Source organism: Amblyomma maculatum, chromosome 2, assembly GCF_055883805.1.
Source record: "Amblyomma maculatum isolate TAMU_Amacu chromosome 2, ASM5588380v1, whole genome shotgun sequence".
Lineage (NCBI taxonomy): Eukaryota > Metazoa > Arthropoda > Arachnida > Ixodida > Ixodidae > Amblyomma > Amblyomma maculatum.
Genome location: NC_139345.1, coordinates 25622576 through 25635645, shown reverse-complemented (window position 1 = coordinate 25635645; position 13070 = coordinate 25622576). Strand labels below are relative to the sequence as shown.

Below are 13070 nucleotides of genomic sequence, written 5' to 3'. Positions count from 1 at the left end.
CAAACTGCACAGTTGGAAAAAGTTGCAGCAGTAGCATTTTGTGCACGCCATAAAAGCATATAAAAAATACTGAAAAACATGCAAGACAAGAGAAAGACCATAGTTAAAGAATAATTATGTATAGCACTAAACATGCACTACAAACGGAGATCAATGTCAGGGCCTTTCAGTGCAGATACAAAAGCCAATATAAATATTACATTTTTTGCTTCAACACAACCATCTTGTGCACTTGCCTTTAACAGAAACCAGTCTGTGCAAGGCCAATAGAAGTTGCAGGAAGCAATGTGTTTGCTAACTAACTCGGCATAATTTGTTAACTCTATAAGACTGCGTAAATAAATGTGATTCCACCCAAACAGGTGAAAAGAAAAAATGAAAACACAGCATGAGGAGCAAAAATTGCTTGCTAATGAGCGTAAAAATAGGTTCAAGCATCCACTCAGAGCCAAGGCAACAAAATTATAGACAAGTCCAAAGGTTATTTGAGATTATTTTAAAAATAAATGTAGCACACACATTATATATACCAAGAGTGATTACTCAGTGACAAGAGCCAATGTACATACATATATGATGAACATTTTTCAATACAAGAAGGATTTGAGAATTATTTTATGGTAATAAATTGCACATAGTGTTTCATCCTGCCATCTGCAGAGGCAGGAGTGTTCAAGGTGCATGAATCTTGGCCCAAAAAAAGTGAATGTTTGTATGTCTTGAAGTAAATTTAACAAAAAATAAAAATCAGTTCACCATTATTCGCAGTTAGACAATGATCATAAGTGAGTATTGATGCACCTTTAAAATATGTATAGAAAGACAGTCTGAGCAATAATACTGCCTTAAAGGAGGCCCCCTTAATGTGCTTCAAAGAGAACCAGCGCAGCAATAAGCCACCGAAAAATGACGACACATAGAGCACTACTAACTTGCGACTAGATGGCAGACATTAGACTGTGGTCATGACTTTTCAGAGATGAGTTCTGGACTGCGTCAACTGTACCTGAATTCTTAATAATCATTTCCAAGTTTTAGTTTTTGCACTGCATGCTTTTATGCTGAGTAATGTTTTAAATCTTTTACTTATTTTCTCATTTGTTTTTAACAATTTTAATGCTGAGACCTGACAGTGCCTGTAACCATTGTAAAGGGGATGATTTCATACCTTCAGGCAGATGCAGCAATTTCTCATCATCTTACCATGTTATTATTTGTTAGATGCACTTGGTTGTAGAACTTTCTTGATCGCCAACTGAGAGCGCACACTTACAGTGGTTCATATATGTTGAGCAGTGATTTATCTGTTTACTAAGCCTGGCTTCAAAGCTGGTCTCCCTTTTATTATTTCACACATCGTTCATTTACTAGTTCTGGCTGGATATCACTGACAGAAGTCTTGTAACAGAGTTGAAAGTTGATGCATTATATGTGCCATCTTCATCTCTCTGTGGTCTTAAACTATGCCAATTTTTGGTTAAGGCATGTCAGGCCAATTCACCACAATGTTTACACTTGTATAGTCAATATAATAAGCACAAAGACCCCAAATGCAAGTACTCGGCTTACCACCATTTATTTCTTGAGGAAATATATTAAAGTATTCATTTCACAGCACAACACTTGAAACACGTTTACATTACACACAATCCACACAGCTTAACAAAGCTGTATTTGCAGTCAGTGTTGCAAATAATGTGGAAGACCATGGTTATAAAAGTTCCTAAGCTGTTACTTTACTCAGCAAAACACCTTCATAATTCACAAAGTTTAAGGCCATGCACACAGAGAAAGTAACGCTTCAAAACTGCACTCTTGGTTGGTTGGTTATTCCTGGCTAGGTAAAAGTCAGCTGCAAAACCAGACAGCTATGTGACTAGCACTTTTACTACTGTAAGCTGTCTGCGTCGAACATGAACAGGAAAATCCCTACAAGATAAATACTTGTTTTAGGATCAATAACAAAAATTCTTCAGACGATAATGCACACTATCAAAAGGTACCCCACTTTGCCTAAATACCGAACAAGAAAAAAAATGAATCCCGCAAGCAAACAGAAAAGGCAAGTACACATAATTGAGGTGCTTGCATTATAAGTAGGGACACAAACTCGGGTATGCAATGAAACACAACAATTAATCTCAACAAAGCCTGAATTGAACCAGAAAGCCAAGAAAAGGCCTATTTCATAAAACAAATTTGCAGACCAGAGGCATTCCAGAAAGCTCACCCAGGCAGCTGCACCTTTTGAAGAATGATTGAATTTCTTTTGCAAATTACAGTACATTTGACACCTCCAACTAAAGCGCTTAAAAAGCACAATTTTTCAGCTGCTGGTGCACGATGCATGACAACGGCAGACTGTTTCAGAGCACACAAGGCAGGTACCTCATCGTTTAAATACTGCATATTTTTCACAATGCAAAACAAAAAGGCTTAGCACTCTAAAAACTGAAGAATGGTTTTTCCCCTCCTAGTTTCTTCTCAGAAATAGCTTTTCAATTACCTTCACCTTTCTGCTTTATTATGAAACTTTATTTAAAACACTGTTCTTAATTTACATTATTGTTTGGCCCTAAGAGGAAAATTACTATGTAAGTAAAATGACAACAAAGTGCCAGATTCCTTCATAACTGTCCATAGACTGCACCTTTCATGGATGAGAACATGGCAAAAATGAGACCGATTTGCTTCACAACAAATTTATCTCTCTTCGTCCCCTGCACACCGTGCAAAAAAAAAAAAGAAAACTATGACTGATGCAATATGCTTTCAATATGCCTAATTTGTCCAAATTTGGCAAACCCTTTGTGACAAAACTGAGAATCTCCATTTTTCCCGACACAAAGCCCCTCCCTGACAAGCGCTATCATGTTTACCACGAAAAGTGTAGCCTGGAGATGACTAGAAATAAATTTTGTCATCTAACTTGTGCAGAAAATTTTCATTGCAATTACTGAGAATCTTCATTTTTCCTGACAAGAGCTATCATGTTTATCACGAAAAATGTAGCCTGGAGATGTAGCCACGAATGCGATGTGAAAATAGGACCACCCCCCATTAATCACCTCCTCAAAGAGACACTATACATCTATCCCCAACTGAATAGCATTCAGACTTGTTCATACTGGCATTGAAAAACAAATGCCAACTGCAAAGAACATGACTAGAAATGTCATAATGACTAGTTTGTTGACAAATCAGAAATCACGTATAATCTTTTTCCTGTGCCAACAACTGTTCGTCACTCACTACTAGTTATTATCGTATATTGTCTTATGTAAGCTGCCTCCAAAAAAAAATTTGGTGGACATTTAAAGATTGCTTAGATGTGATGTGAAAGCGTTACAGCTGCTTCTCAATTGTCTCACTTCCTTGTCCTCCTCACATCTGCGACGTTTTGCTGTGCCCCTCGTCGCATCTTTGTGTCTTGCTGGCACTTTAGTCGCACCACATCAGCCTCCTGTAGTCAAAGTTCTTCATTGGCATGTCATTAGGCATGTTGAAGACTCGAACGATGAGCACAAAGATTAAATGATAAAATGCAGACCTTTTTGCCATGCCAAATGACTCATTTCGCACGGCGCACCTCATTCTTCCGTTGGCATGCCTCGTCACTGTCTGCATACTAGCGAGGACGCAAAGCCAGCAGTTGGACGTAAGTGAAAATTAATGATGACGTTAGGCAGTGCACTATCCTCTCATCAAGAAAAATGGCTGAAAACATGAGCGAGCCAGATTAATGGCACCCAATTCAAATTTTTGTAGAGGCACTTGTTTAATCAACTTAACTCCATGCTTTCTGCTAGGAACATCTACTATCATGCGAGCATACTACCCAAGGCTCAGCTGTTTGTATATTGTTTAATTTCCTCTTTCTATTCAGATAAAATGTTGGCTTTCACATTTTTTCGGTTGCCTAAATACCTTATCTTGTATTTGACCCCATCCCAGATGATTTAGTTTTTTTGGTTTAATGCTGACATTTAGTTGAAATATTAGTTTACACACTACATGTGTGGCTGCCTAAATGTTGTTTTGTATTGGCCCAGATACTAGCCACATAGGTTTTTGGTCTAAATATCTTGTACAAACTAAGCTTGCATCCAGAAATAATTTTTTTTTATCTTAATTTTGCAAACTAACTTAGACCCCACATATTGGTCGGCTTCATGTATAGGTCAACTAAAAAAAAAGTCGACATAAGTCGAAGAAAAGAAAAGTCAAATATAATGCAGCAGTATATGATATTCAATACCCAGAAAGAAGTTTCCCGGCCGTAGCTAGTTCTGAATAACATGACATGAAAGGGCAAAAACAGTATATTCGATTATGAAAAAAAAAATAAATAAATATGAAGAAAACAGATGCAGGATTCATAAATTGAGGCTTAAAATCCAGTCTGGACTATGTACCAAATCACTATTCATATATATTTAAGAGTAACTGCCTACCTTTTTCTGTGCCTACAAGGCTGGGCAACAATAAGCCAGAAGACAACTAAAAATACAGAAATAAACCAACAACCGAAAAAGATAATGAAGGTGGTGACAAGACAGCATGAATGACCAGCGAGGTGCTCATGACATATTTATATCGCATGTCGTTGCCTAGGCTGAAATTTCACTTGAGTAGCTCCAAATAACTCATCTTAATATATATTATTGTGAACATATGTAATTAAATACCTAGCTGGAAAATATTGATAGATATGAGAACATGAACATGACAAGAAGAGCTTGTTATAAGGCTAGCTTAGCTATCAATCATATGAACATCACTTCCAACTACCAAACAAGCTGGTCTGAAGGCCACATAAAAACTCGAGACACCAATAGGTACATGCCGACCTGGTAATTGCACAGCTACTAGGGAAAAAAAGAACAAAAACATAGCTCAATGGTGGCGCTTTTATCCACAGGCCATTCTGCTGCGAACACAAAACTAATGCCGCATTTTTCCCAACTGCTATTCCCAAATGTATCACTGACTTAGCTCATTACAAATAAACCTAGTTTGCAAACCAATTACAGGAGCCAAAGAAAAACTTCCCGCTAGCAAGACTGCGAAATATCATGGACAAGTTAGGTTATTAAAAATAGTAAAGAGTGAATGAGATTTTCATGAACAATAAGAGAGAGGCACAGCATTTAGATAATTCATAGCATGCAGTGCTCCATACAAACATTCTGTGCTTCGTGATGCTTGCTACAGGCCATTGTCATGGCGCTCACAAATATGCACAGCTGCTGTGACCCCTGACCATCTAGCATCTTCTATAAAGACTAATAATGTAAGACTAAGAATAATGTTGATCCCAAATTTTGCCTTTATAAGGAAATACCAAAAAGCTTCAATTATCACCATGAACGTTTTGAGCTATACAGATATATATGTATTCATCAGCATTAACATTGCTCCCTCCGAAAAAAGTTATATGAAATTCATCATCCAATTCACGTTTTGCTCGCAGATACCAGTAAACCCTATGCTGGACGACACTCAAGCTCACAGTGTTATCAAGCTTCTTCGTTTGGAAGGTAACAATCAAATCAGAAGGAAAGAAGATTGCATAGAGTGCAATGATTCTTAATTGTGTGACACATGATCGACCTTTCTTTCATAAAGTACCTGCAAGGTGGGAAATGTATTTTTAAAGTAAATACACTGCCTTCAGAGATCAGCATTACCTGTGATACTCCACTCACAAATGACCTTAACTTGGTGGTGAAGGTGGAGGCTCTTTTCACTGAAGACAGAAAAGTGACAATTGAAATGGTCGTACATGAAGTTTGTATTAGCTATAGAAGTGCACAGTACCCTTTGCAGGAGCAACTGTGTACGTTTATGGTGTCAATACGATGGGTCCCCTGCTTCTTAGCACCACTGCAGAAGCAAACTTTGCCTGAACTTTCTCTACAGGTATTGACTCGCCTGTAGCAAGATGAAAAGGTCTTTTCTGCACCTGCAAGATCATGTACCCAAAAGAGGTGAGCAGGGAGTGGAAATACATCTTGACTCCTTGCAAAAAGGCAAAGGCGTAGGAACCTGTAGGGTGATCATCCTCTGTTTTTTAGGACTGTGACGGCGTGCTCCTGACTGTCTTCATGATTAAACTATCACCAGCACTTCCTCGTCAGCAGAAACTGTTTGATTCTATGAAATCTGAATGTTGTAGTATTATTAACAAAAAGAGCTGTCTCCTGGCCAACAAATCGCCTAAAACGTGGCTTTGATATCAATTGTGAAACCCGATAGGTGCAGCTGTACAGTTTGGCCCTGTCCTCCCTGTTAGCCTGACCTGACCATCAACATTTTTTTCCTCCGTAAAACTGAGACATCACTTTGGGGCTGGTGCTTCGAAAACATTGATGCCAAAACTCTAGAAGTGGAACAAAAAGTCGGCAAATATTGGCAGAAATGTGTGGTTCTGCGAGCCAACTACATCGAGAAGACAAAAGCTTGACATGTTACATTAAGGTGATTACATGGAAAAGATAGAAGTTCAAATATCCCATTTAGTTTCCTATCTCATTTTGTTAAAGGTGAAAACTACAAGGTTTTCATAGCTACTTATATGTGCTACGTGTGATGATAAAAATTTTTGTCCTGAATAATTTTATGTTCCCCATCTTCACTGTTAATATTTAAATGAGTGATGTTAATTGGTGGAGCAGCTATGAATAAAAAATGACTTGCTTGGATGAGACAGCCTCCAATAATACTGAATTACCCAGAAGTCATTGTGCAGTGCATCAAGATATTGTTCCCTCTCCTTTCTTCATCGGTTTGCCGCCCCATAACCTTTTGGTTGGAGGTGCGGGGTACGTCATCATCACTCATCATTCTGGCCTGGAGCTTCGGCGCCCTGTGTCTTCTTGCGCCGTTGGCAGTGGGTTCCTGGGACGATACATAGCCTAGCAGTTCCCAGCCAGCTGGACCCGACGCGAAACCGCTGTTCCCCCCCCCCCCCCCCCCCCCCCCCCCCCGTCCAGTCCCCCACCCTGACCACAAGACACGAAGAATGACAAGTAGCTCGACGTTAGGACCCCATCGATCCGAGACGCCACGAACACTCGAGAACACATCAAAAGACACAGCGCACGACAGACCTGACCAAAGAACATGACTGACCCGAGACGCTGACCAGACGCCGAACCCACTGACCCAGTACAACACTACGAGCAGAGACATCAACCCCACCTGTGCCGTTTGATGCGTGCCAGGGCCCCAGCCATCAAATTGCAGCAAAAGCTTTCTGGGCCAGGATTAATTGGTCATCAGGGCGGCAAGTCGTTACCTTCTTTCTCTTCTGTCTTCATCCATCTACACATCATTGTCATGTCATAAATCTGATCGAATTTGACTTCTTTTTCGTCCACCGATCAGGACGATCGCTCGGTGGCCCCTTGTAGTGTTACGGGTGATGAAGAAGCGGGGACTGGCGTAGGCAGGCGTGCTCGCGCTAGGTGAGCCATCTTTGATTAAACGTCATCTACCATTGCCATCGGTCATGTTCCCTCTCCTTTCTTCATCGGCTTGCCGCCCCATAGCAATATTAAAGACCCTGATCAAACTGAGAAAATACAGTATTTTCTAAAATTCAAGCAGGTTCATGATCATAAAGCTACAAAATGTCCCTGCATTCTTGCTAGCCTTCCCCAAATTGGCTGTATTTGTCATGCAACAGCTGCCAACTGATGTGCACGCCAGAATAAAAGGAAGTGCTTGCGCCCTGAATTAAAAGGAAAAAATTCGTGCCTAATCCGAGTGCCTCAGCATATAAGCCACTGGACAAAATGAGGCGTTGTCATAGGTTGCAAACCGGAAGTATAGATTTTACACTTAGCCATTCCCAATGCACACAATATGGCCCATTTTCTTCTCAGTCATTTCCATTGGCATATGGGTGGTAGGCGTCAACATGTTGCTCGAGGTCGGCCATGTTGGGCATGTTCTTGAGACAAAAGGGGCAGGTGAGTGCCAGCTGCAATGGGCTGGGTGGGCTAACACCGTGCACGCGACGCATGTGACGCCAAAGGTGATCCTTACGGCTGATGATCATGTTGCAGATCTGCAGCACACAATGCACAAAAAGCACGTCAGGCACCCACATCAGTCATAAAAGTTTAATTTTGTGTGGATGGCAACTTCTCAAATTTAGGCAAAAAGTTAAATAGCCAGAGTGACTCTAATAAGCTGCAATTAACCGGTGCTGGGCCCTAATGAATAGTGTAGTCTGTACCACCTAATAAGTAACCGGTAAGTCTAATATAATAGCTTACCAATGAAAAGACTAGGCACTTGTGCTTGGTGTATGATACAAAGAAGTGTGTAGTCCAACCAAGACAGGGACAGGCCATACATACGGTGCTGTGTGCATGTGCACTGACTATATCCATTTTGGTTGCGCTACACATTTCTTCACGACACTTAAATAACTGCGTAATTAGACCAGACGAGTCCACATGTGTTTGCTACATACTTAAAACTAAACAAAATGTCTGAACGAAAAGAAAAACAGTACTGTTACCTTTAACTGTAAGTGCAAACACATGGTTCATTTGTTGAACATGTCCCTATTTTCAAGCACAGCTTTTATGCACTGTTTTAGGTTTTGAAACATAGTCAACACTGAATCCAATACAATCTACATGAAACTGACAATAAGCTTCTGCAGTTTCACTTTGGTGCATGCTAGGTGCTTTAAACAGCAACACTGCTGGAGCAGGACATTTTAAGCTACCACCAAAAAGAAAAATTTTTAGGCTGCTTTCATTTTGCAATGTACACATATTTCATACTCCTCCAGTGTGAACTTATGGCACAAACCTCAACATCAGGCAAGGGACAGTGTGAATTCACTAATCAGTATACTGACAAGAAGCCCTCTCTTTGGGCAAAAGCATTTATCATTGGCGTGAATCACGTACACAGATTTGAAAGGTTCGGATTATCTAGAGACAGAAAATGTAGACAGAAATCATTTATCCACCAATTTAAATGGACACTCAGGATAGCTCTATTTTCTTTCTTTAGTTTTGTCATCACCTTTGCGTAATCAGTCGCCTTTTTTCTCCTCTTTCTTTCTCACACTCTATTCAGGTTAACAGTTCAGTTCAGTTCAGGCGTTCAGTCGAGTCCGACTCTTCGTGACCCTATGGACCATGTCACGCCACGCTTTCCGGTCTCTCACTATCTTCTTAACATCACATAGCTTCATCTGCAATGCCTCGAGAATGCCATCTAACCATCGCGTTCGCTGCCTACCCCTTCTCCGGCGACCCTCAACCTTTCCCAACATCAAATCTTTCTCCAGCGACTCCTCTCTTCGCATCAGATGACCAAAGTAGCTGAGCTTTAACTTTAGAATTTGACCCTCCAATGAGCAGTCAGGGTTTATAGTCGACAATATCGACTGATTTGATCTTTTGGCAGTCCAAGGAACTCTTAAGAGTCTTCGCCAGCACCACAATTCAAACGCGTCAATTCTTCGGCGGTCAGCCTTTTTCACAGTCCAACTCTCGCATCCATACATCACAACAGGAAAGACCATAGCACGGGTTATACGGATCTTGGTTGGTAGGCTAATGTCTCTGCTCTTTACTAGGCGGTCAAGGCTAACCATTGCTCTCTTTCCCAGGTTAACATTTCTATTCAATAGACCTGCGCAGACACAGTGACTTTTTGATTTGAAGAGAAAAGTAATTTTCTTCGAATAACTTTAGTGCAAATATTTAGAATACTTCTGGTATGGAAAAAATGTTGAATGGCAGAATAAGAATGTTCAAAATCATTATTCTGCCCTCGAGGAAAAATTTCAAGAATGCATTACGATTATAATGCGAAATAGAAACTTTAATGGGCCAAGTAGAGGATGTGAAAATAATGGAGACAAGGTAAAAATTCTGAAGAAACAAATACTTGTACTGGTTTATTCATTGCCACTACTCAATTCCTTATCACTGTGCACTAACATGCTCCCTCCACCCTCCCGCCTTTCTTCTCCCGATCAGACCTGTTTTTCTAAGCGTTGCAGCCTTTCTTCTCCTGTTTAAAGCTCTCGGTCGCCGTGCTACATTTTTTACCCATTGGCCCAGATAAAGTTAGGTGCTCCGATGATACGAGATGGGAGAGGTGAAGCTCTCCATGACTACACATTTTCATTCCTTTCTTCTTTCACTTCAACCTTCCAGTCCTTCCTCACGGCCTTTTTTAATTCACCTTGTTTTACAGGCTCCAAGTTGCCAAAAACTTTACTTCTCTTTGCAATTAGCGAGCATAATGGTAGAGCTATTTTGACAAGCAGCGAAAAAAAATATACTATATAATATTTGCAGCTTGCTTCCAAATATAGCGCAAAGTGCGTTCTCAACCCCCCAATGTGATTTCTAGAAAAAAAAAATCTCGCGTTACAATAAAATGAATATTTTAAATTTTGTGGGTAAACTACACTACCATGGGTACTGCAGTTAGGTTACATGCTCCTACATGGAGTGTAGTATTCCCACACAAAGCCTTACGCTCTCCTCTGATCCTTCAGTGGCTTCGCACCTTGGAGTTGCCCCTCACGATAATGGCAAAAGCACTGAAAGGCAGTGTCGGGTGCTGCTTCCAGAAGCACAAGTCAATAGAAAACAGAGGTGGAAATTTGAAGCAGAGGGAAGCTGCAAAAACCAGACATGCTTTTGATTTTTATTGTGTGTCTAACAAAGATTCCTTTCGTATCATTTTGCTCAAAGGCAGCCCAGTGAACCACAGGTGTTTCATGCTATCCAAAAGAAGGTGTTTCAGGGCCAGTTCATACATCATACTTTCAAAACAATTTAATATGAGATAAAAAGAACTGTTTTTTTATTTTCTTAAACAGAAAATATATGCAGGATATATTGCCTATCCTACATGCTCTGTTACAGCAGCTGGCTTGCACAACTTCTTCATGCATGAAGACAAACTTTATGTAAACTTAAGATATTACATCATAGTTACACACCTTAGAACAGCTTTTTTCATTTTATAACCAGCTGCTAATTGCGTGTGCATATGGTACATCAGCTTCACATAGCAGTTTTCCTTTATAACATCTAAAAGAAAGATGCAAGTGTTTCAGTCAGGCTATACCGAATTCAGAATTATCAGTCAACCTTTCATCTGTCTGCCACAGAAAGAAAAAGATATGTTACTCTGGAAGGTGCCGAGTTATATAGTAGAGCCAAGTGATCAGTGCCCGGCCAACATCCAACATTAACCTACCCCAACTACCAACTACCATGGCAAGCTCGTGAGGAGGACCGGGACGTACGTGGTCCAATTTGCCAGGAACGGCATAGATATAAAGCCTTACTTTAACCGAGCCATAAGAATGTGCTTGCATATGACCTAGGTGCTGCACGTGCGCATAGCGACCAAAAGATCAAAGTGAGCTGAATTCGGGTGTTGCCCGAGTGATATCGTGAAGTCACGCAGCCCACCGACCAGTCAGTGTCCAGATGTGTCACCCACTAGCTAACGCCTGGCAGAAGCATGCCTGTGGTTTTTCACTCGTAATTCCAGAAATGCTGACACCGGATTTTCTGAACAATGTGGCCTTTAATGACACTGTGTTAAAATTGTTTTAAATGATGTGCAGTCCAAATTAAAAGATGCCTTTTTAATACTAATAATCAACAGCGCAAATAGACAAGGACGAACAAACTACAACACTCGTCCGTGTCTATTCGCAGCCATTGATTATTAGTATGTATTCCCACCAGCAAGCCCAATTCAAGGCTCTAGTTCATCTAACTTTTTAATATACCTGATGTTGACAACACCAAAAAATCAGCGCTGTTAAATAGGAAGTTCAAATTAAGAGAGCTGGTATGAAAAAGGTTTTTCACTTTACGGCTGAGTCATATAGTGTGTGGAAGTGCAGACAGGTGGATGAAAAGAAGGATGCAATTATAAACTTAAAAAAATTTTTCCAGCCAGCACAATGAGAATTCAATTTTGACCAAGAGTGGGAAGCTCACCTGGCAGGTGAAGCGCTCCCTGTAGGGAACATGAATCAGCTCGTGACGCCTTAAAGCACTCCGTGACCGCAGCTCTAACTTGCATGAGAGACAAGGCCAGCGGTTGCCTTTCCTCAGGCCAAAGATCCTCCTCCTTGACCGAACATCTTAGCACCAGAGGCAGGAAAAAGAAGAAGGAGAATGGTGTGGCTCCTTGCATGGCATGAAAACAGATACACTGACCTCAATCCTAATCCTGCTCTTCCCCAAAGCAATCTCTTACTTTCCTGTGAGCATCCAGCTGATCCTAAGACAAGCACACCAACAGATACAAGTGTAACATGCTGAGAACAGAACTGAATATTTTCTCATTAAGTTGTAAACACCTTTTTCATCTCTAAACACCTTCGCAAAAAACACTGCATCAACTAATCTGAAGACTGATCCATGTAAATAAGAACAGGTTAAATCAGTGTAATCAGACATAAATCTATTCACATTTAACACACACACAAAAAAAGAAGCAAATGAGAGAGCAGAGAAAAAAAGTAATCAACTTTTCATGTATTGAAGCAGGCATTGAACACTTTTGCATATCTTGCAATGATTTCAACTGACTGATCAGCTAAGATGTAAAGGTTTCCTTGGAGCTTGACAATGTGACCAGCTGAACCAAAGTAGGGCTATGACAGATGTGTTTTAGAGGAGACAGGTGGTTTAATTTACTGGTGCAAAAAAAAAAAAAAAAGATAAATCAAGAGCAATGTAATGTCCCTCCTCTTAGGTGAAGAAGTGGCACAGATAGCAGTACTAGTATTGGTTTGGTTTATGTAATAGTTGATGATGGTATCACTACTGGTCAGGAGCATGTTAGTAGCCAGAATTTGTTAAAACAGTACTCTCACGTTATGCAACGCCGATCTTACAGTCTAAATGGTTGTGTTCTTTGCAAATCATCACCACTTGTTCCAGCATCTGCCTAGGCTGCACAAGGCTCTCAAGAGTGCAGAGTCCCAGATCCACTTGGCTAACATTGTGATTGGCCACGTAAACGAGGCATTTTCCATTACAAGAAGCTAT

The 13070-nt window shown here is 40.5% G+C and overlaps 1 protein-coding gene across 6 annotated transcripts in view; it reads right to left on the bottom strand.

The window, feature by feature from the left end:
• Window positions 1-13070, bottom strand: part of LOC146198174 (uncharacterized) — a 212916-nt gene that overhangs the window by 28220 nt on the left and 171626 nt on the right. Inside the window, exons 5-6 of one of the 6 annotated variants that reach the window (XM_084593538.1) lie at window positions 12012-12157; window positions 7871-8074 (exon numbers count right to left, since the gene is read on the bottom strand). The exons of 4 other annotated variants lie outside the window; for them this stretch is intronic. In XM_084593538.1, coding sequence (XP_084449664.1) covers window positions 7886-8074; window positions 12012-12157 — 335 coding nt within the window. In that variant the 3' untranslated portion in view covers window positions 7871-7885. Of the gene's footprint in view, window positions 1-7870; window positions 8075-12011; window positions 12158-13070 lie in introns of those variants that run through there. One more of the 6 variants, XM_084593545.1, reaches the window with a different exon arrangement.